Source organism: Podarcis erhardii, assembly GCF_964252035.2.
Source record: "Podarcis erhardii genome assembly, chromosome: 14".
In the NCBI taxonomy this organism is placed as follows: domain Eukaryota; kingdom Metazoa; phylum Chordata; class Lepidosauria; order Squamata; family Lacertidae; genus Podarcis; species Podarcis erhardii.
The window spans coordinates 4,338,979-4,362,606 of record NC_138503.1 but is presented as its reverse complement, the minus strand read 5'-3'; the positions used below and the strand labels follow the sequence as shown (position 1 = coordinate 4,362,606).

The 23,628-nt window shown below is 42.3% G+C and overlaps 1 protein-coding gene across 3 annotated transcripts; it reads left to right on the top strand.

Annotated features, from left to right (window-relative positions):
- Positions 1 to 488: 488 nt before the first annotated feature.
- ICE2 (interactor of little elongation complex ELL subunit 2) lies at positions 489 to 23,253 on the top strand. Of its 3 annotated transcripts, none has more exons than XM_081838838.1 (13): positions 489 to 623; positions 2,377 to 2,496; positions 3,517 to 3,651; positions 5,743 to 5,865; positions 6,927 to 6,993; positions 7,737 to 7,906; positions 9,588 to 10,722; positions 10,984 to 11,147; positions 13,947 to 14,076; positions 17,460 to 17,544; positions 19,219 to 19,269; positions 21,060 to 21,318; positions 22,728 to 23,253. In XM_081838838.1, exons 2-13 carry the CDS (start codon positions 2,380 to 2,382, stop codon positions 22,941 to 22,943), a joined length of 2,652 nt encoding a protein of 883 aa, XP_081694964.1. In that variant the 5' UTR covers positions 489 to 623; positions 2,377 to 2,379; the 3' UTR covers positions 22,944 to 23,253. The 3 variants fall into 3 exon arrangements, 2 of the variants coding, with proteins under 2 accessions (XP_081694964.1, XP_081694963.1); XM_081838837.1 differs by having other exon boundaries at positions 6,927 to 7,086; XR_014150838.1 differs by lacking the exon at positions 22,728 to 23,253 and having other exon boundaries at positions 6,927 to 7,086; positions 19,144 to 19,269; positions 21,060 to 21,158.
- Positions 23,254 to 23,628: the final 375 nt, after the last annotated feature.

The window sequence follows — 23,628 nt, the reverse complement described above, 5'->3', positions numbered from 1 at the left end:
TGAAAAATAGTCAAAAAATGAGCTCACATGAGCCTCTTACTTACAATGAAAGAACACAGTGGGACTTGTTTCTGAGTAAACATATGCAGGATTTCACTTAAGTCATTTCTTGGATCTTGGCCATTGACCAAGCTGGTGGTGTTTCTTCAAAGTAGTCATTCGGGTTTCATTTGTTTTTAATATTTTTTGGGGGGAAAGAGATAAACGTGATGGTTTGACCAAACTAGTTATGAATTTTTGTTAGAAAGTTAGGTATTAAAAATGTTGCAGTAGCAATATGAATTATGCTCCCTGTTGAATGAGAATTAAGGCTGTTGGTCTTCTTTTGCCTACATTTTTAAAAAATTGTCTGTATTTGTTTCAGGCACACAGAAGATATATCAAAAGATGTATCAAAAGAAAACAAGTCTTCTGGTGGGCAACCCGCGGTAAAACCAGCTGAAGTGGCATTCCAATCTGCAGCAGAAATTGCATCTTTTCAAGAGCCTAGAGTCCCCTATCCTTACTTTTCTAGTTTGACAGAGAAACAACAGAGGAGATACTTATTTCTATTGTCTGCATACTTAAATGCTGATCCCAGCCTGATTGATCCATCTGAGCAGAAAGATCATTTACAATATCTGGTAAGGGTTCCGTCTCTATTTCCCATAATAGTGACATGATTTGCTAATAAGATGAACAAGTGTTCCTAGGTAGCCTTTCATGGAAACAGTAGTGTTGTGTCTGATTGAAGTACAGGCACATGAAGCCTACTGTGTGTAGTTCTATAAACTTAGGAAGCTGCCTTGTTCTTATAGTGCAATACTCTCCCTGGCAGTAGCTCTCTCCAAGTTCTTCTCCACACATCCTTTTTCACTGGAGCTGCTAGGGATATACCTCTACCTACTAGGTGCAAAAGGGACGCGGGTGGCGCTGTGGTTTAAACCACAAAGCCTAGGACTTGCTGATCGGAAGCTTGGTGGTTCGAATCCCCGCAACGGAGTGATCTCCTGTTGCTTGGTCCCTGCTCCTGCCAACCTAGCAGTTGAAAGCACGTCCAAGTGCAAGTAGATAAATAGGTACCGCTCCGGCGGGAAGGTAAACGGAGTTTCCATGCACTGCTCTGGTTTCACCAGAAGCAGCTTAGTTATGCTGGCCACATGACCTGGAAGCTGTACACCGGCTCCCTCGGTTAATAAAGCAAGATGAGCGTGCAGCCACGACTGGACCTAATGGTCAGGGGTCTCTTTACCTTTACCTTACTAGGTGCAAAATGTTTGTTCTCCAGCCAAGCTATGGCTGCTTCATGAAAAGTTTTGTGTAAAGTAGTTTGCCTTGTAGATCTGTCCCCTTTTCCCCACCCCACTGAGAATTGCAAAGGAAGAAGAGGTTGCAGTAGCTTGGCGACTCATGAATCCTGATAGATGATGAAAATCACCAAATCCACATTCGTGGAGCAGCAGGTGGATTTCAGGCGGCCTTGGGGAAGGGCTATAGCTCAGTGGCAGAGTGTGTGTATTGCATGCAAAAGATCCCACATTCAGCCCCTGGCATCTCCACTTCACCTCTGTCAGAGGCAGTATGCTTCTGAGTACCAGTTCTCGGGGGAGAGCGTTGTTGCCCTGGGGTCCTGCTTTGGAGCTTCCTCTGTTCCACTTTTGATTTTTTTGCCCCTTAGAATCAGGTGGCATACAAATTTTATTAAATATGCAAAACTCTGAACTATGCCTGTGTATGTGGCTGCCATGGAGCTGGCAGGAGAAGTGTGCATGCAGTCCACTGTTGACTCTTTTTGCCATCTGAATTTGTACAAGGCACTTTCAAAACAAAGCAGAGGATGGGAGCTGGAAAGAAAGCTGGATAGGAGGAAGAGAAATGAAGGATGCAGCAGCCAAGTTTGATTGGAGGTTGGTGTGGAATGCTGTGCTGAGTGACAGCAGAGCAGTAAAGGAAAGAGGAGGGAAAAGGGATAGGGGATAGAAAAAACTACCAGGAATGAGGAAGAGAGAGCCAGAAAGAGAATGAATGGTGAGGAAAGATAACAGATAAGGGGAAGCAAGGGGCTGTGCGGAGCAAACAAAGGATTTGGTGCAACATTTTGGTTGTATCCAGTGCTTTTCTTTTAGAAAAAAATGGTGCCAGTACTTCATACGCTTGAGTACCCCCAGAAAAAAGCATTGGTTGTATCTCTGTTGTGTGTATTCTTTTTGTAAACTCAGTCTAAACTACAACACAGCCTTGTCTCTTGGTCTTGTTATCCTATTAAAGCCCAAGTAAATGTGTCTCTTTCAACACATTAGGATTGTGAATAATAGCTACTATCTATATATATCTACATCTATCTATAAATGTAAAAAATAAATATGCTATATTATGTAGGTTCTGTTTGTTTTTTAGCAAATGAAAGAATTTGTAAGCAAAGAAGTTGGCGAGTTCTTGAAGTTTGCTCAAAATGCTGCCAGAAGTTGCTCTAAAGATTATAATAACATCTCAGAGGAGGCCTTGCTTTACACCAAGGTAATAGCTGTAAAAGGTTGCTTTGCTCCTTTCTGACCTTTAAAAACATAGTTTGAAAACTACATAGGAAACGAGGTTTTATTAGCTGAGAGACGCTATGTGTAAGATGTTTAAATATATATATTCTGAGGGAACACATACCCTAATTTCAAAACAGCAACAAATATTTAAGTTGTATATATCTGCCAGTAATAAATGCAATAGAAGCAACTTGCATCTTATGCAGAGGTTATGTTTCAGGGATAGCATGTATATGCAAAAATATATTTACCATACTTTTCCATGTATAATACTAGGGTTTTTTTTACTCTAAAATAATGTTCAAAAGTGTGCCTCATCTTATATATGGATAGTGGATTGGGCAGGAGGGGGCGTGATTGGCTGCAGCCGCGAGCAAGAGATTTAGTGGCTGATTGTTGGCTGCTAGAAGGGCTGCTTTGGATTGGCTGCTTCTCCTCTAATTGGGTTGGTGATTGGTTTCTGCAGCAAGGACTGCTGTGGATTGGCTGTCACTGCCTCAGTTGGCGGCGGCTGTTCTGGGATATGCGCGATTGTTAGCTGACACCATTTCTCAGTCGAGTTAGTGATTTTCTGCTCGGGAAGGGTCTGTTGGTGATCGACTGTCGGTGCGGCAAGTGGGCGATGCTTTAGCGGATGCCGGCATTTCCTCCCCCTGCCCCCAAAAGCTCAACAACTCTGAGCCATCTCCCCCTATTTTCTTAAAATTGAGTCCCCAATTATACATGGGGGAGTTTTATACATGGAAAAGTACTCAAATGCCACACACAAGCACACTCTTACCTTCCGGAGGCAGCACACCGGATGGGTCTTCCCCGCACCCCCAGAAGAGAGCTTTTAAGCTCTCAGGATTTCCTACTGGTCTCTGGGAGGCTCTTGTGTAAGTTATAAGTTGCTTGTATTTCAGAACTGAAACTCCATTGTAATTTAGCTGTACATTATTTCTGAGACACCGTTGCAGAAAGCACACTTTTAGAACTGTATTTTCTTTTACCTTCCAAGAAATTTTTAGCATCTCGTATTGGTTATGTGACGAAGTATCCTGAATGCTATAACCTACAAGAAGTTACCAGCATCATGGGAGGAAAGTTCTGCACAGAACTGACATTTAAATTGGAAAAATGCCTTCTTGCTTTGGTAAGTTGTACTTTCTGGAGGAAAATGCTTTATACTAAGGCTACCTCTAACTCAGCATCGTCTACACTGGCTGTTGCTGGTGCTCTAGAGTTTCAGGCAGGGATCTTTTCTGGCCCTTCCTGGTGATGCCAGGGACTAAACCTGAGACTTTCACAGGTTCTCTGCCACTGAGTGAAGACTGGCAGGGCACTTCTCATGACAGTTCTGGCACTGAACTCAAGTATCAGGGACTGGTTGAACGCAGAGGAACAGTGGGAGGAACAAGTTGGGGAACCCCTATGGGAAGAAGTCTCACAGCCTGGGGATTGGTGGTGGTGCGACAATGAATGGTCAGAGGGAGAAGACTGGGAGGAGGAGATGTCAGAAACTGAAGAGGTAACAGAGCTTGGTGAGGGGGGAGAGTCTGGCAGGGAGCAGTCCAGAATCAGAGACAGGAGAGGAGGGAGAGCAAGCAGCAGAGATGAGTCAGGCTTGTGAAGAGGTATGAGGTGTCTTCCCCCTCTTGCTGTGACAAGCTTTCCTGCCTCTGGTCTCCCAGAACCAGGAGAGTCATGAAGTGGGAGGAGCAAAGATGGGCATGCAGGCACAGTCTCTGATTGGGTTATATATATATATATATATATATATATATATATATATATATATATATAATAAAGAGTTAACTCCAGCTTGCTCAGTGTTATTTAGTGATTGCTTGCTGCTGTCACTCGGGCACCATTTTTCATCATTGGACAGTTTGAGTGTTATTATTTACAGTTAAAGTGAATACAGCCAGAACAAACTAAAAGAGGGAAGGGAGTTTGTTAGGGAAGGGAAAAGAGATGGGGGGAGGAATAGATTCCAGCAGAGCCCTCTGGACATGTACTTCATGCAAATTGTTCCAAGTATGGATCTCAAATGTCTGAGAACTTAATTCTCTTATGCCATTTGTTGAAGGTAGCTTTTCATACTTCACAGGAGTAAATAAGTCTTCTGACCACTGAGCAGTCTGAGTGTAACATTAGTCATTTGACTAAGAGTGTGATCTTGAAAGAAACACATACAGTCATACCTTGGAAGTCAAATGGAATCCATTCCGGATGTCCGTTTGACTTCCAAAACATTCGGAAACCAAAGTGCAGCTTTTCATTGACTACATGAAGTTACTGCAGCCAACTGGAAGCCCCGTAGGACGTTCAGCTTCCAAAAATGGTTTGCAAACCAGAACAGTCACTTCCGGGTTTGCGGCATTCAGGAACGAAAACATTTGAGAACTAAGCTCTTTCAAAAACCAAGTGTCAGGTGGTGGTGTGGTTGCTTGAGAGCAAACAGGCAAACCTGTCTTTTCCAGGCTTTATTCTGGAAACTATTTACAGTGAAGAGTGTCGTAAGTTCATGTCTGGCTCAATCGCTAGCAGAATCTGGGAGTGGTCGGTCCTTGTACCTCCCCCAGCATAACAGTCGTGTGACCCCCAACGTTCTCCTCCCCTCCCTGCGCCAGAACCTACTGTGCAGAATGGGCGCTGGCAAAGGGGTACTTTCTTTTTTTTTTTTTTTTAAATAATTTTTATTAATTTTACAACACAAACAAAAAACAAACAAACATAACACGACTTCCCCATACCTCCCCTTCACTGCATCCTTGTTTTAAAATTTTTTAGCAATCCTTTTAGCAATCCTTGCTAAAAAAATTTAGCAAATTTATCTTAAAAACTGTTGTAAAATTTCGGAATGTTAAGATGTCAAGGGATTTGATATAAAGAACTACAGCTGTAAAAATTTAAGATTAAGAAAATTTTTAAAGAGAATTAAATATAAAAATGGAGCAAAGGGGTACTTTCTTCCTCTCCGGTTTGCTCAGGCTCAGTGTTGACCATCTCCTGGTCCTGCACCTCCTCTCCACTGGAGGTGGGGCTTTCCTGCTCGCCAGAGGAGGAACTGCTTTGCAAGATTTTCGGAGGTTCCCTATAACACAACTGCCCTTCCACCTCTCGCCTCTGAGCTGAGGGCAGGGCCCTGACACCAAGGGTACGACTGTACTGAAGTTTTCTGTCCATTTGGAAGCCGAGCCAAAAGTGTTGGTTCTCCTTTTTCATTCTTTTTTCATTCTAGGGAAAGGTGAGCCTTGTTAAGCGATACTTTCCAAAACTGCCTGCACCAATAGAGTTACCTGATAACCATAAAAATAAGGTGCACATTGCAACTCCAGAGCAGAGGGCTTCAATGCTTCATAATGTAAGTAAATGGTATGCTGTCAGCAAGAACTATGACCACACAAACCCCTCAGTTGTGAACCAGCTGTTCTTAACAAACTATTCCTAGTGATTATTTTCTGTCAAAATGTACATCACATCATCTAATCAGAAATGACTTTTGTAGTGGCTGATACAGTTTAATGGAAGGTGAATGGAGACAGATACAAGTTTTAATTTGGTCTTGGATCCAAAGAACTGAAGGAGCAGAGAAAAAAATGTGTTTGTGCAGTTGTGTGAATGGTTGTACAAGTGCTAGTTGAAGGCTTCTTGCAGTGGAGCAACCACAAGATGTTGGGGGTCGCATTACACTATGAGAAACTCAGTTAATAAACAAGATGTGGTGTGTAACATGTAAAATCCAGTGCACTGCAAGCAGGTTTTTTTTACAAGAACCTCTGCAGAGGCTTACCTAAGTGCTTACACTTTTGGGTTTGAGAATCAATTTTCTTGTGTAGTGATCTTCCACTAAGCTGGAAGTGATCCTTTGGTGGGCACGCAAGACTTTTTGCTAGAGGAACAGTACATTCAGAACCAGATGTCCACATTAATCAGTGTTCTTCAACCTTGGTTCCCCAGATGTTGTTGGACCACAACTGTCAGCATCCCTAGCCATCTTATCCAATAGTCCAGCAACATATGGGGACCTGAAGTTGAACACTGAGTGAATGAGCTTTTGTTCTGAAAAAGCCTTTGGCATTTTGCTCTATTTTCATTGTGGTTTTATGCACTACCTAAAAGTGCACTATAGCCAAAGAATTCTTCCAAGAGTTATTAGGGCATCTAATCATGCATGCAAGGAAGTTGCTTCCATCTTTAAAATCATTAGTGTTTGAATCCATGAAAATATATCTGCAGTATTAATAAATATATTGATCCCTGCTTTAGAAATTTGGCTCCTCTTTCTCCCCTGTCCTCAAATCAAATGATTTTCCCCCATAATATTTTCCCCTGCTGGATCAAGTACTTTCATGTCTAATAGTGGAATGTCATATTGCTCTCACTCTGATTTACACTTTGTTTTCTCATTTTGTTTTCAAAAAGGATGTTAGTACAGATCCAAATGCTGAAAAACTTGTATTGAAATATGGTCCTCAGGTAGTGCTGACGAGTGAGTCATTATTTACATTGTTGAACAATAATGGTATGAGTTACAGTGAACAGTGGGAACTTCCGGTTTCTGTGAAAATCATCTCTAATGAAGGTATATGCATGTTATTTATATATATATACACACACACACACACACACAGAAATATATTTTGAGCCAAAGGGCTGGTGCTTATTTTCTGGTGCATATAATATAAATTGTGTGTTTTCATACATACAGCAGATATAAAATTAGAATATTATTGCCCTGACAACATTTCCTGCTAGCTCTTTGAAGATGCTGGTGAATTTTGAACTGTACCCACATACCGAGGGGGGGTGCCTAGTTGAACTAATTGAGACTTCCTTCTAAGTAGACATGTGTAGGATTGCGTTGGACATGCTTAAGGGTTTTGCTATTAATCTCTTGGAATTATTCTGGAAATGAAGGGGGAGGGGGAGATTTCTTTGTAGTGGGAAAAAGGTCAGTAATATCCAGGGGTGTTTTACTATGTTGCAGCAAAAACAAGACTTAGCAAATTTGTTAACAAACATCAGGAAATAACGAAGAATAGGAAAAATAGGTAAAGCAAAATTGCAAAGTTTATAGAGAGAGGTGCACAGATATACAGTGGTGCCCCGCAAGACGAATGCCTTGCAAGACGGAAAACTCGCTAGACGAAAGAGTTTTCCATTTTGGAGGTGCTTCAGAAAATAACGATTGTGCTACTGGAAGTGAACATACACTTTTTTTTTCCTTTAAAGGTTTCAGACCAGTCAAAGTTGCCTATATTGATCCCCCTCTCCCAAAGAAAGAGATGGCCATGAGAGAAAAGAACCATTTGTATCATGAATTTCTGGCAGATTTCCACATGACTAAAAAATCAAGCATTTTGGCACATGCTGCGATACTAGACAACCCACCTGAAGGACTTGTGAGTTCCATTTTTAAGCTTATTTAGTTTTATTGAGCACAAGGGAGAATTTAACTTTCCTGCAACTTATGAAATGGTACTGGATATCTTGTGTTCCCTGATCCTGCATAGAAATCTGCTACAGAATATCTGTCCTAACCTCCCATTATATTTTGGGGTGGGGGAAGTTTTAAGTCATCAAGGGTTGCATGGATACATTTCTTAAAAGTGCAAACACTCATCTTCATCCAGCTCTTCTTGATCCAGCTTTACCAGAGTCTTTTCCAGAGTGCTTTACCTTTGGTTTCCATCGGTACAGAGCATTTCACCATGCAGAATGAAGGTGCCCCTTGTCATGCTGAGTACCTGGGTGGGCTGGGTCTCTGCAGATCTTTAACTTTTTCAACCTGCCTCAGTTTGCCCCCCTGTATACAAGGATTTTCTATCTTTGTTCTGCATGGCTGCCAGATAAACACACAGGAAGCTGACTTATTCTGAGTCAGACCGTTATTCCATCTAAGCCAGCAGAGACTGGCAGATGCACTCCAGGGTTTTAGACAGGAATCTTTCCAAGATTTACCTGGAGAAATTCCCTTCTTGGTAAAAATAAATAAATGAAACTTTCCCATTTTATTTTTACAACTACTCCCTGTGAGGTAGTTTAGGCTGAGAGATAGTAACTGGTCCATGGTCAACTAGTGAGCTCCATCCAGCGTCTCCTTGTTCCCAGCCCAACATTCTCAGTCATTACATCACACTCTGTACTATGCAGTGGATACAGGTTTCCCTAAACCTGTATTCTGACAATAAAATGTGGCTTTTCTTGATGACAAATGTTGGCATTTAGGGTGGCCGTGTATGTACTTGTGACGTTAGTGCCCCCTTCTCTCCAGGGAGCGCAGGGCAATGTACTATTTATCCAGTTTTATCTGCACAACAAGCCTGTGAGGTAGATTAGGCTGAGTGTGGGTTACACAGTGGGCTTCATGACTTTATGAACACAGCTCTTCACAATCCAAGTACACCACAGTGTTGAGTACAGCACTGGCTCTTAAATGTCACTATTTCCATTGATGTGCCTTAATAACAGAAAATGAGGCAAAATTCGAACAGGTAGCTAATTTGCAAATCCTTCTACAAGAACATGTTTTCCTCACTGATGAACTGGGTTTGAAAATCTTTGAAATGTTTTCCCCTTTCCAGTGTATACCTTCTAAACACTTCCATTTCCCTTGTTTTGCTTGTATCAGATGTAACAATTGCAATTTAATAAACCACAATTTGTCAGAACATGTGCTCACTTCCTTCTCTTACTGTGCTTTAATTCAACTACAGTTTCCATTATGTCCAAACAAGGAAATTGTGATTTATTATATTGAATGCAAGCCCGGATCCAATCCTGGTTTGTCATCTGAGATTAAGCCACAGTTTCCCAGTTCGGACCTGTTGTTAACAATTTCTGAATGTTTTCCATTATGACAAGAGAGAGTAATAGGAGGAAAAAGATGAGCACAATAAAAAATAATTGGTCTGATAAACCATGGTTTGTTAGATTGAAATTGTTGTGTCTGAGCCTGACCCCTGAAACATTTTGATGCAGAAATACTGAATAGGCTTCATATATTAACTGTTAAGCAGATCATTTTGTTCACTGTTAAGAGTGGCTCTCTATGTATTTTTTTGGTTTGTTTTCCTTCTTTAGCTGGGAGCACCACTTGAAGCATGCCAAGGTAGACAGCTTCAAGTACCTGACTCTGTGGATCTAGACTTTGGCACTGATGTGACAGAACTAGAGACGTTTGGTTCTGTATCTAAGCATTCAAATGCTTCTAAACTGGATAACATTCCTGCAAAACCTGCCAGTATATCATCAGAGCATGTGAAAATGGAGAAAGCACCAGTGTTGAACATGAACAGTGGCACAAGCTCGCAGACATCCGACTCCATCAGCCTAGACATTCATACCAATGTCACATTGACAACAAAGCCTTCTACACCGGAGAGCAGTCCTGTGAAACATGAATATATGTCAAAAATCTTATCAAAGCACCTGAAAATGGAGAAAGAGTCAGTGTGGGAGGTAAACAGTGATGTTGGAGAAGGAAGGAGCAAAGGCCCTGAATGGAGGCTAGAATTAAGCACAGAACAGGATTTTAATAGGACTCCAGCATCAAGTGGTGGTGTCTTGGGTTTGGACTGTGAAGCAATTTCATCAGTTAAAGGGTTCAATTTGATGGAAATTGAACTGGATGGCAAAAGAGTTGTTTACGTCAAAGATGAAACTCTGGACAAGAATACCTTATTAACTTCAGATAAAAAAGATAACTTCAAGGAAGGAGGTTTGGCTTATGCAGCCAAAGATGATAACTCATCCATTCTCTCCTGCTGCAGTGACACAGATGAGGAATCTTTGATAATTGACACAGGACATAAAAATGGCACTGACTGTGAATCGAGTGTGGTTGCTTCTGACCGAGGCCCTGAAGCAGTTACTCCTGAGTCTCCTTGCTCGAAACAAGCCCTGTTAGGAAAACTGACAGATCCTTCAAGGATTCCAGTTCAAGAAATAGCTGTGTCCAAAAAAGATTGTGAACAGATGTCTAAAGAATTTGATCCTGTTGGGCAGATTTTGAAAATGCAAGCTGAACTTCTCAAGCCACCTTCTCCACACCGACAAGAGCAGCCACAGATGAATTCTGAAAGAAGCCCTGCACCAAACCAGGGGTATCCACCATCAAAAGTACCTTCTGCTATGGAGCCCAAGCAAAGTACCACTGTGGATACCAGTAACTTACCCAAGGTTACCTGGACATCATATTTTCAGGGATCTCAAAAAGGTGAGTTTTTTGGTGGCTGTGCTAAGAATGTGATCCCTGATTGGGCAAAGCACTACCAGAATCCAGGTGGTGTGCAACAACTTCTGGGACATCCTGGCCAACCGTCAGCACTTTCCTCTTTGAGGTTGAATCCAATGTACCCATTAGTCAGACAGCATCCTTACATGTTACAGGGCAGAAAATACACCTTTTAAATGGGCGCAGCCTAGTGAATGTGATGAGATATTGACCAACTGCCTTTTTACTCTCTCTTTTGGGAAGAGGTGGTTTGGGATGCAGCTGAAGATTGTTTGGAATATGAACCTCCTCAACAGGGCAATCTTATCTACAAGCTGTTCAGCCTTGGCGACCTGCAGCTACTGGTGCGCTGCCCTGTGCAGAAAGTAGAACAGAGGCCATCCAACAAGAAAGCAAAAGTCAAAAGGGTAAGCTTTTGTGTTAAGTGGGGCTCGTGTTTTTCCAGATATGTAAAAGAATGCAGTTTTCTCTTTGAGCCAATTCACTTGCCACCTCCTTGGTCAGCAGCCAGAGCTTGGTCCACTTTGAGAAGGTGGAATCATAGAATTGAATTTGAAGAGACCATGAGGGTCATCCAGTCCAGCCCCCTGACATGCAGGACTCTTTTACCCAACTTGGGGCTTGAACCCACAACCCTGAGATTACGAGTCTTCTCCTTAATCAACTGAGTTAGTGGCTTCACTCCAGCTCCCACCCAACAGCATCCTCTTGCTTTAGCTGCAGCTCCCTCTGAGCCTCTCCACACTCTGGGTGGCTGACCTGCATGCTGTGCTGGAGTGCTGGCAGCAGCTGCAAGTCCCACTTTCTTCAACAAAGCAGAGAATGGGGAAATGAGGACTCCTTGTGCTGCTGCTTTCCCCACTACCCCTTTCCACCAGCTCCTTGTGTGCGGCATCTGTGTAGTTCATTGTCTTCCAAGACTCCTTTCATTAAAAGAGTCCTATAGTTCTATGACGGAAGGAAGTTAGGGGAAAAACTACTTATGATGCTTTTCCTGACACTTTGTTTGATCATGTAAGCTAAGCACACAAATTTGTTGCCGCTTCTGTTGTTGTGCCAGCTATGCAGAAAGATGAGGAGCCTCCCAGGATGATTGGAGGCCCCTCCATTGCAGCTTGGGATGTGTGAACAACATGGTTGGGGCTCCATTTCTCCATAAACAATCAGCTTTGTTGCTTGAGGGTGCTGTTAGATAAGTGTTTCTCAAGCTTGGGTCTCCAGCTATTGTTGGACTACAGCTCCCATCATCCCTGACCACTGGTCCTGCCAGCTAGGGATGGTGGGAGTTGTAGTCCAACAACAGCTGGAGACCCAAGCTTGAGAAGCACTGTGTTAGATCCATGCCTTGCTGCAGATGCCTCAGTGGCATCTGTAGTACGAAACACCATTCTCCAGCTAAGGCTGCTCCCTCGACAGAAAGGCCCTGGCCACTGTTATCCACATCCTGGAAAGTTGTTTGTTGTTTGGATGATTGCAACCCAGTATAGGTGAGGCCACTTTTGAAGTTTCCTCACACTTCAGTTCATTCAAAGTACAGGTGCTAGACTACCAGCCAGAATAGGAATTTTCCAGCCCTGCTGCCTGATTTCCTTTTAACTGGAGATGCCAGGAATTGAACCAGGAGCACTGTGCTCTGCTTCTGATCTATGGACCTATTGCCTCCACAGTTCAAACCAGAATCTAGGGTTGATGGCTCAAGGTAGTATTATGGTTATAATACTATAACCATACAAAGAACTTGCACTGACAGAATTTATGTACTGCAAAGAGAAATAAAAGTTCTCCATTTCAAAAATCCCTACTGTTTTGTTCCTTTCTGCTGTGCAGTCATAGCATATGAACCATTCTACTGCCAATGCCATACAGTGAAATGTAAGGGGCAGGGTTTATCCTCTTAAGAATTGGAGAGACATTTGTTGTTGTTTAGTCGTTTAGTCGTGTCCGACTCTTCGTGACCCCATGGACCAGAGAACGCCAGGCACCTCTGTCCTCCACTGCCTCCCGCAGTTTGGTCAAACTCATGCTGGTAACATTTGGGGAAATGTTATTGCTTCTCTGCAGAAGATAAGTAACACAAATGATGCTTATAAAATTAGTTTGTGGGGAGTTGCCTCAAAATATCTTAGTCCTCTTTTTGTCCTTGAACTTCCTAAAGGTGGCAGCATTGCACTTCTGGATTTTCAGAATACCCCGTGCATTCCATTCACATAGGTGCAAATGTTGTTAAGTACAATGAAGTCAGGTCATATAATCAGTATCTTTAGATTGTGGCTATCCATAACAAACTTTCCCAATGTGAGTAGAATGCACTGTATCGATGATGTCATATAGAGCCATTACAAATATGCATCTATGCAAAATTGAAACCACGGTGTGGTTGTGACCTCAAGACTGTTTATTCCAGCAGTGGCAATTACTGCTGTGGTGCTCTTAAGAGAATACAAAAGGGTGAGAACCACTGTGTAATTTATTTATTTACCCTGATGCTACAGAGCTGAAGGGAGGCAGACTCTCAGCTCTCTTAAGTTTTCCACATTTATATCCTTACAATGCCTGTATCGAAAAATTGCATAGCAGAGGAAGTGGGGCAGGGTGTCATGGGCTGCAGGGTACCCTCCAGCGGGTGGGCCCAGCGCTGCTTGAAAACTCAGCGCAGGGTGGGACGTGGGTGGTGCACAGCCTGCAGGGCACCCCAGCTGCTGCATCCCTCCTGGTCACAAGCGGGCGCAGTGCTGCCGGAAAAAGCAGCATGGGGCGCACTGCTGGAAGGGCACCTGGAATGGACACCCAGGAGAGGCGTGTAAGTGCCGGCCTGCAGGTGTTGCTCCCAAGTCCTGGGCGCACTCCAGCTGCTTCCCTCCCAGGAGGGATGCATTTGCTCAGGCAATGCACTTGGATGCCCCGCCTCCATGGTGGGTGGGTGTGGGGGGGTGCGCGCATACCCCCTTGTGCCAGCGGGAGTTGCTATGCTGGTGTGCATATTGTAGAACCTTCACAAAAAAGATAATCACCCAGAAGTTACTTCCTTTGCTACTTTGCATCTCAAAATAGTTTTCAGCTTAAGGGAAGACTTCATGAACCCCAGCCTGGTCCCACATAAGTCCAGTCTGGCAGTGGCAGTGAATCAGATTCTGGTTATTTATGAAGTATATAGACTAAAAATGTGTTAACCAAGTGAAAACACCCCCTCCCCTCTGGTTTTGCAGTACTTTCCAGTTTACATATTGCCAAAGCTAGAATATCAAGCCTTCTATGGAGTGGAAGCATTAACTGAAGGTGAAGTATGTCGTCTGTGGACAGAGAGTTTGTTACATTCAAGAAGTTCATTTACAGTTGGTAAGTTCAGTCCTTCTGAACATAAGTTGATTTGTTCTGGGTTAATATTTTCTGATCCTGCACTAAGGGGATCGTAACTTCCTGTCATTTTCTTTCTGCAAAATTCTTCACATAACCATTTTTTTAAAAAAATGGCCAACTGGGAATAATTTCTCAATGGAAAAACTATGCTGAATGTTCCAATATGTAATTAAGTCCTGTGACATGCATATGGAATTCATGGGCACAAAGATGTGGCAATTGCACTTTTGATGGACAGCAGAGCCAGGCCAGAGTTTGGAGATGCAGTCCCTCAGAATTCCACCAGGGGCTGGAGCCTCTCTGATTGGCTACCAAGACAGCCACTCGGTGGGGGGGTGGAGCCAGCACTTTGGGAGGGAGAATAAAAGGAGCTGTTTCTGAGGGATAGAGTTGGATAGGGATAGAGAAGGGAAAGAGATTGGAGAGAGGGACAGAGATAGGGTGTAGTTTGGGAGATGGGGATTAGGATAGGATTTGACTGAGGGAGAGCCGGTTCTGATTTGAGTTGAACATCCACACTGAGGAGACTAACTCTAGCGAGAGGAAAGAGCCTCGTAGTTTAAGATAGGAAGACCATGTGGAGTGTCTTGGGAGGGTATACAGACAGGAGTTATCTGGAGGGCTGAGTTTGAGCAGGGAGAGGGAGAAGCTGTGGGAATACAGACTACCTGGGTCTCATTCCAGCCAGGAGGGGAGAGTTCTTCTAGGAAAAGAAGAATCCCTAGCCAGTAACAAGGGGTGAAGTGATGCCTTGGGTCTGTTATACTAATCCGAATACCTCAGGAGTGGGATTACTAGTTAACTGACAAAAAGGACCCCTTTGCTCTTGAACCAAATTAATAAACTGTGTTAAAAACATTGACCTGAAGCATCTGCCGGACCTAAGCATAAGGACCTAGAAAGGAGTAACAGAAACTGAAGTGTAACAGCTGATTTTGAGTAAACGGAGTTTAAGAGAAGATGTGCCTGCACTACTGTGCTTAAGCCTGTAACATAATCATATTTAGCTTAAGTAATAAGTTAACTTCTACCTGAAAGAACACATCTCCTGACCCAACTTTGTTTCACCAACAACAACTACTACTTCTTCTCCTCCTCCTCCTCCCTCCTCCTCCTCTTCTTCTTCTTCTTCTTCTTCTTCTTCTTCTTCTTCTTCTTCTTCTTTGTAAATAAAACTTCTCTTGTTTGGTTAACTCCTGCCTGAGACTCCTTGAATCGCAGTTTCTCTCACACAAGATAGCCTGTGGTAAATTGCAGACATTCATTTAATTGGCATACTGTGAGGTGGGTCCGCTATATTTAATTGGGAGCAGGATGAATCTGCTACATATTAATTGGTGGTTAGCGGTGGGATCCGCTACAGCCCCATGCATACAAGGCCTTTTAAAGGGATTAGAAAAACCCCAGGGACCATCAGTCTATTAGCTATGATTGCTAAAAGGAGCATCCCTTTTGAGAAGCAGCCTGTCTCTTGAAGATGGAGCTAAACAGAACAAAGTCATTGCCTTCATGTGCTGCTTATGAATGTTCAGAGATATCTGGCTGCTTACTGTTGGAAACAACTGATCCCAGAAGGCTATTCTCAAGTAACGTATTGCACAACTTGTAAGAAAAAAAATAAAATCAGGCCTGTACTTAGCAGAAGTATGCCTAGAGAACAGGAATCTGGGTGTGTTGGATTTTTGGTCCTTTCATAGAATCAAAGAATTGGGTCATCATGACCATAAGCAAAAGGGTCATCATGACCATAAGCAACATTATTTGGAGTGTTGAAGGCAGATTCTTGATAGTCAGTGCCCTTCCTACATAGACTTATTCACTGCTATCTGCCCATGACCCTTCATTGCACTGCTGACAACAATACAGGGCTGGGTGAGAGACTTTTTGTTACTCCATTACTGGCTAGTGGAGAGTAGCACCGCACCCCATAGTTGAATTCGACTGGATTTAACCATCGAGGACTTACCTTTAGTTGTGCAGAGCAGTTGCTACTATGAGATCATTTTCCTTGGAATAAAGAAATCTGTTCAAAATTGAGCACCCTGAGTTAGCAAGTTTACCAGCTCTGGAAATTAGCAAAATGGAAACATATCCCAGGTCCCCATTCCAGCAGCACAGCATAGTTTTAATTTGTCTACCCTTGTGATTTTTAAGAGCTGGACTAAATCAGTTTCACAAGTATGAACAGATGGCTTTTTCTACTTTTTAATGATATTGCATTTCATCATTTTATAAGCCGCTTTGTGGGTTTTTGTGTGTAGGGCAAGGCAAGAAAAACCCCACACATAACTGGAAATAATAAATAAATAAATAAATGCTTCTTTGAAGGTAGTTGAGTTACTGATAAAATATGCAGACTGAGGATTCCCAACCTCTCTCTTCCTCTGACTCACAGGGATTTCTTGGTTAGAGGGATAAAGTTTAAAAGCAAACCAACCAAAAAACAAACAACCCCCCACCTCTTGATAATCTTTCCTTCTTGTGTAACCAGCCACGAAGTATGACTGATAATCTTGCTGTCAGGAAATTGACATTTGCTTGGAGTTGATAGCAGTATGTCGAATACAATGTCTATGTAAAGTTTACCTAACTTCAGAGTGCTTTTGGTAAAGCACATGCGGTGGCTGGAAAGGTGCTCCACATTTAATGGCTGAACTGAAATTCAAACAAAGCACAATACAGATTCAAGACTGCATTAGTTAGTAAGTGACAGAACATTCAAACAAGTAAGTGTTTAAATACTCTCCCCATCTCTGTGTACAGAGATGAATCAAAGAAATTAGTTGCAGAAAGAAACTTTCAGTTCAAGTTTATTAATGGTTCACAGACTTCTGCACTTCAAAAAGCAAATGTTTGATTCTTTACACAGAAAAATCCAGAAAAGCCTACTAACAATGCATTTTTCCTTGTTAAAGATTTAAACAGGTTTAGAGCAAGCAATACCGATTGATAGCTGAACAATTTAGAGGGTGGTCCGTGGATGTTTTTGTTTGTTAGTTTTTAAAAAAGAAACCAGTACATTACTAGCCACCAGCTCCTATATGTGGCCCAGTGGTGACCAATGGCATTTAAGGCTGCTGTTTGGAGTAGCCTGAGACTAGAAAGATGGCTGTTTTAGGGGGTTCAGTAGAACTCACTCCTGGGTAAGTACAATACGATGGTAGCCATCAGGATTTTGGGGTTTGTTTTACCTGGTCTCTCTTTATAGTTCTTAGTTTTGTTTTATTGAAGTTGTGATTGTGTCATGATCTTTTAATCTAAATGCTGGTCTCTCCTCCATTACTTGAGAATTTCCTTCATCTTTGTTGTGCAGTTCCTCATTTTTCATTGCGAAACCGTTTGGTATTTTTTCTTTTCTTCAGGTCATGTTGATGCCTTGACTTCAAAGTTGTTTCTGCTTGAGCAACTGCCTGCAGAAGGGCTGAAAAAAAGATTTGGCGCATTTAAGTGAGTGAGCTTCCTATAATGTAGAAAATTTACAAGGTATTTGTTAATGACAGCTTCAGAAGAAGAAGCATGTCTGAACAAGCCACATCCTTTTAAATGTCATTCCTCAAGTTACTACACTGTTAACAGTGCATTTTTATTTTATAACGTTGTGACCACCCTGTTTGAGGTATATTCTCTATTCCAACTCTACATGTTAATGATACAAATAAAATACAGTACAGGGTTATCGCTTCACCAGGTGCTACCTGTTGGTTTGTTGTTATGGTTTGGGTAGATGATATACTTAGGCAGAAAGCTGATGGATCATTTAGTAAAACCAAATAGACAAATTGGATGACATTAAGTTGAGGGAGGGGGCCTTTATTGTCAGTTGAATTTCCCCCATCAAACCATAGGTAGCACTTTCAGTTCACGTGGAATCCTTGCCAAAGCAGGCTTCTTTCGTCATTGTGTGTGTTCTGAACAGTCAGGTGACACAGGCCACACACTTCCAATGTTCACTTTGCTGTCATGATTTTGAAACTTTTGTGAAAAAATGTAATATGAGATTCTCTTGCCAGATTTCCCACATGTCTGGTGCTGTGGTGGGTGAATGGGGCAGTACAGTGTTACTTCGGTTTTTGAACATCTCCATTGACAAACGTTTCGGTTTTCGATTGCTGTAAGCCTGGAAGTACCATAATTGGCCCGAATATAAGCTGCACCTTTAAAATTGGAGGGGGGGAGAAAATATGGGGGGGGGAGCCGCGCTGCATTGCCAACGGCCTTTCCCCTTCCTTGCTTTCTCCCTCCCTGGCCTTGGAGAGGACGGGGGACTACACACAAGGCGGGTGTCGCTTTGCCGCGCTCCTGGCACTGTTTGCCCTGTGCTCTTGGCTGCACACCATACGTTTGTGAATATAAGCCACACTTTAACTTTTTATGGTTGGAATTTGGGGGAAAAGTTAGGCTTATATTCAGGCCAATACGGCAAATGCTTCAGTTTTCGAACACACCTCAGAAGTCGAACAAGAAACACAGCTTCCGTATTGAGTTTTCCGTTTTGAGGCTTCCATATTGAGGTTTTGGTTTTTGAACATTTCGGAACTCGAACAGTCTTCCGGAATGGATTATGTTCGAAAACTGAGGTACCGCTGTATAGAGCTGAGTAGCCTGGTCAACTGATCAGGGAAGTTTGTCAGAATTCACAATATGTAGCTGTATGTGTATATGTTTTTGAGAGACCAATGATTTATAATGCACTAATTTTTCGTGTTCATGAAACACTTCCCTCAAATTATTTGTTGCTTATGAATGTTAATCTTTCTGTAAGTGTGGAACTGACACTTTTACAAGCACCACATAGGTACAAACAGTGTTAGTTCCATGCTTGCAAGAAACCTGTTGGTTTTAGGCAGGGGCCTTTGCTGTGTTGTTTTCAGCACCTGCTAAAAGTCTTTTGTTTTAGGCAAGCCTACCCAGACATAAAATGTTAACATGCAATTTTATTATGTACATTTTTAGCAACTGTCTGTTTATATTTTGATAAGATCAGACACTAAAATCAAGTTAACATCGTTTTTATCAGCATTTTAAGATGAATGTTTTATATCCTAGGTAAACTGCTTAGAAGTTAAGAATGATTAAGTGGTATATAACCATCCTGTTACATTAATAAATTTACACATGCAGGCCAGCAAATTCGCTGAATATTCTCCAACATATACTGAAGAAAGTGAGTGGGTATGTATTTCCTTTGACTTTATTTCTAAATGGTCCATGGTCCTATGCTAATTTTGTCATAAGTACCAGAAAAGCCCTTGCAGACTTAGAGCTCCAGGTGCATAAGGAAGGATCACAAGCTGGAAGGTCCTAGGGAGCCATGCAGTGGAAGGCAACAAGAAAAGAAAAGGGGCGTGGGTAGCAGAATCCAGGATCAAGAACCATGAAAGCTGCTGAGCCAAGGTTGTGAGAATGAAGGGAAGGCAGGGCTGAAGTCACGTGCTAGGCAGACCCAATGCAAAAAAAGAACCCGGGCTGAGAGAAGCCACATTCACAGACCAGTAAGCTATCCAGCAGAGGAACAAAATAAGGAGAATTCTGCACTTGTTTAGCCAGCGTCCTGACCTGATCTGAAAGATTTTCATTCATTCTTTTGTTAATCTTTTTATATGGCACTTTTCCATGGGATTGTGGCTGTAGTAACTTGCAACATGTCGGACAATCAGCAATAATTAGCACAATTCCAAGCTGGTATGAACAATTGCAAATAACCATAGTGAATAGTCAGCAAGCACAAGGTAAGATTGTCAACAGTAGGAATAAACTGACCTAATCCAGCATCTTGAAACCAAACAGGAGAGGAGAATAGAGCTGAACACAGCAACAAAAATGCACTGTGCTTATTGCCAAACAGCATAGGGTTCTCCATAGGCATGTTTTTTTGCCAGCCACACACTTCGCTTGTGGCAGCCTTTCTCCCAGCTCTCACCTGGGTCTCCTTGCTGAATCTCTTCTCTCCATATGGGAATATAAAGATTGCCAGTCCTCCTTCAGACTGTGCATGCACTCACAGTGCTGCTATTTCTCGGGCTCTCCCCCCTAAGCTCCCCTTCATGCACTGTCTTCCACACCCAGGCCTTAGCATGCTTCAGAGCAGTGAAGCAGGGTGTGATACATAGAAAGGCTCAGGCTCTGGATGTTAGTGTGCCTCCACCAAGCACCCCTTTCCAGTAGTTCTGTGCCCAGGAAGGAACCATTTTGGGGGGCCACATACAGGTCAGGCAGGGGAGAACAGGCTTCCTATGGATTGAGCACCTTGGAAGAACTGGTGACTCCCAACTGCTAAGCAGCCTATTTTCTATGTCAGAGATGCAAGTTCTGGGCATGAGAACAAGCTTGCTTGCCTCTCTCCTCGCTCCATCACTCCCAAGTGCTGAGTGCTACTTCATCTGTAGAATATACCCTCGTGTGATGTAAGCATGTGAAGTTGGTGTGCATCACCTGTGTACATGTGTTCCCCCCTACACTTTCTTCACAAACACATTTATTTATTTAACCAATATATTATTTATTTAACACATACGTGTTTGTGAAGAAAGTGACACGTGCTAAGCAGTCCTTGGAGTTGACTGGATCTAAAAGTCCCATGTGAAATCTACAAGGTGGTAGAGTAATGGAGGGAGCATAGGAAACAGTTGGCACTCCTGGCTACCTGCTTGAACTTAACTGTGACAAAGCCTTCTCCATTCCTCCTCCCAGAACCAGTGGTTGAGGAAAACAGCATGGTGGTGAGGATTCTATGTGCAAGTTGTGTTTGCTTTCAAAGGACTTTGCATAGTGCAGGAGGTAGAACATTTAGTCTTGTACAAGTCACAGCTCTTAATGTTGTGGTGATCACACTAGAGTGCCTACTCCAATGCAGTACATCTGGCAAATGGGAGCAGAATAACCTTGTGCTCTTCCCTTTCTGTACTGTTCATTTGCTTCAAAGCCACAAAGCCAACCATTTTAGCTTCCATTTGTACTTTTAGTTTGCAGGAGGGCTCTTACCTATTGGCTCATGCAGCAGGAGACTCTTCTGTTACCATCTATAAGAGCTGCGACGGAAAAGCCACCCGAGCAACGTACAACTTGCATTCAGCTCACTCTGCCCTGCCCAGCATACCTTCTGCCCTCTCAGTTCCGTGGGTGCCACTAGATCCCAACATCCCTCTGCCCTATCATTTTGCTCAAGGGCGAGTTCCATGCACTTTCCCACCAAAGCCAGCAAACCCTGTGAAGAACCAGAAGGTGAGATTTTAATATTACATTTTACATAACATTGTCATTTAAAAAAAAAAAAAAAATTGTATTTCATGGCCATTTGATCTCATCATTTTACATATATTTTTCCAGTATATAGGTGTGCTTGTGTATATCTGCCAAGTGAAGATTTTATGTATTCATTCCTTTTCTGTTCCATACCTTTGACATATGAAAGATACCAGGGTGGCTAGTAATATGTAGCGTAAACACTTCATATATCTGATGAAGTGGACCCTAGTCCACAAACACATGTGCCTTTTAAGGAACCACAAAGACTCTTGGTAGTTTTAGAAAATGGTATGTGGTTCCATTAAAAAAAAAGGAGCCTTGTGTTTTTCTTGATTGTGGCTGTGTGATTACTTCTAATGTAGGAAAACATGATTTTGTTGTTCCAGTTAGAAACATATAATTTTATGTGGGTGGTTGTTTCTTTTTTTTTCTTTGTAAATAAAACTAAACAGCTCCACTGAATGTATACATTTTCAGTCTCTTCCAACTATATAGTTGAAGCAGTGAGAAAATGTTCAATCTCTTGCAGCTCATAAGGAAGTCAGACAGGCCACACTGCTGCATCTACCCCACTATTATCTCTGCTAAGAGGCAACAGCTCTGGGGTTCCTTGCAGAGATCCTTCTGCCCTGAAATTATTTTATATTATTTACAGCCTCCAGTGGAATTATGCATCTCAAAAGTGCTATTAGCTTAAGCTATTAACCCAGAAGTTTTTTCCCACCTATCGTATAGATCTAGCTACACCAAATCAGGGCAGCTGCCTTTGATTAAATGCAAAAACATCAGAAGGCTTCCACATCACTTGTAGGTTTTCGGGAAACCTAAGATATAAGCGCTTGTTCCTGAAAGCTCTACTTGTGTCTTTTTTCATAGTAACTCAGGAAGTAGCTAGCCAGGAGCAAGATCACAGATCATTGGAATTTTCACAGATGCAGCTGAAGGGGTAATACTGTACAAAAATGCTGAGTATCCAATGAAGGCAGGGGTGTGTATCTGCAGAAGCTCACAGGTTCAATCCCTGACATATCCAGGCAGGGCTGGGAATGTTCCCTGTCTGAAACCCTGGAGAGCTGCTGCCAGTCAGTGTAGACACTGCTAAGCTAGATGGACAAATGGCCTGACAAGGCAGATTTCTACATTCCTTCCTATAAAGCAGACCCTTCACAGCAATATATCATGTAATGTCATTTGCTCCACCCTTAACTGTTTTAGGACTGAGTTAAGGGGGAGGAAGAAGGTGTTTCGCTGTTTTTCATTTCTGAGCAAATGTTAGCAAAGTTAGGTAGACTCTACAAGAAACTTCACACCCTGAATTTTAATCAGATTTAAAGTAGTTTCCTCTTTTTCTCTCTCTTTTTCTTCCCTGTTCTTTTCACTCCTAGATGAGTGGGACAAAAGCACACACAGGCACACCCAACCGCAAAGAGCAAGTTCCCATGGAAACAAACAACGATCACCCGCCAGCTAATCCTTTTCGAAAGAGACGTGGGGCTGCCCAGAACAAGTCAATGATGAGAAATATCTACAGGCAGGCAAATCGAGGGTCAAATTGGAAGTGCTGGAAAAAACCAAAGATGAGCAAAGATGAGCCAACTTAGTCATTTGGAGGAAATGTAGAGCAGAAAATAACTTCTTTTGTACGCAAATGACTGTACAGCCATGGAGAGAATGCCAGGATGGGCAAACTTATCTGTTAAGAAATGCTGCTGTAAAACCTTTTGACTTATTTTTCTGTATCCAGTCAAATTGGAGGAGGGCTGCTTCTATCAAGGCAAGTGCAGACCTGAAGCAACTATCTAATAGTTTGCTGTTACTGCACCAAGTTGCAGGGAATAAATGTGGGGAACTTTCTGAACATCATATTTTATTATTAATAAAATTAAACCAGCCACAGCATGCCTTTCGAAACCAGCCATTGCACTTAAGTGATCTGGGCCAAAGCAGATCCATAACTGACTCTCAAGCAACCCCCACTCCAGCTTCTTTTGGTTTTTCTTGGAAGTTGGTTGACTCCCACATCGCATCTCTTGGATCCTCATTTGCATGCTTGAAACAAGTACCACAGATACATGCAATGAGTTTGTGTTGCAAACAATTACAGCCCAATGCTGCATTTAAAAAAAAAATCTATTTTATACTTGTTTGAAATTGAAGTAGGCTACTCGCACAAAGTTACTTTAATGCAGTTAAAAATAATAATATGATTAATTTTAAATGTTCCAGTTGCACACTCTAAAAGTTTGAATTTGACTTTTCTCATCTGTTTGGTTGTTGATAGTGGTG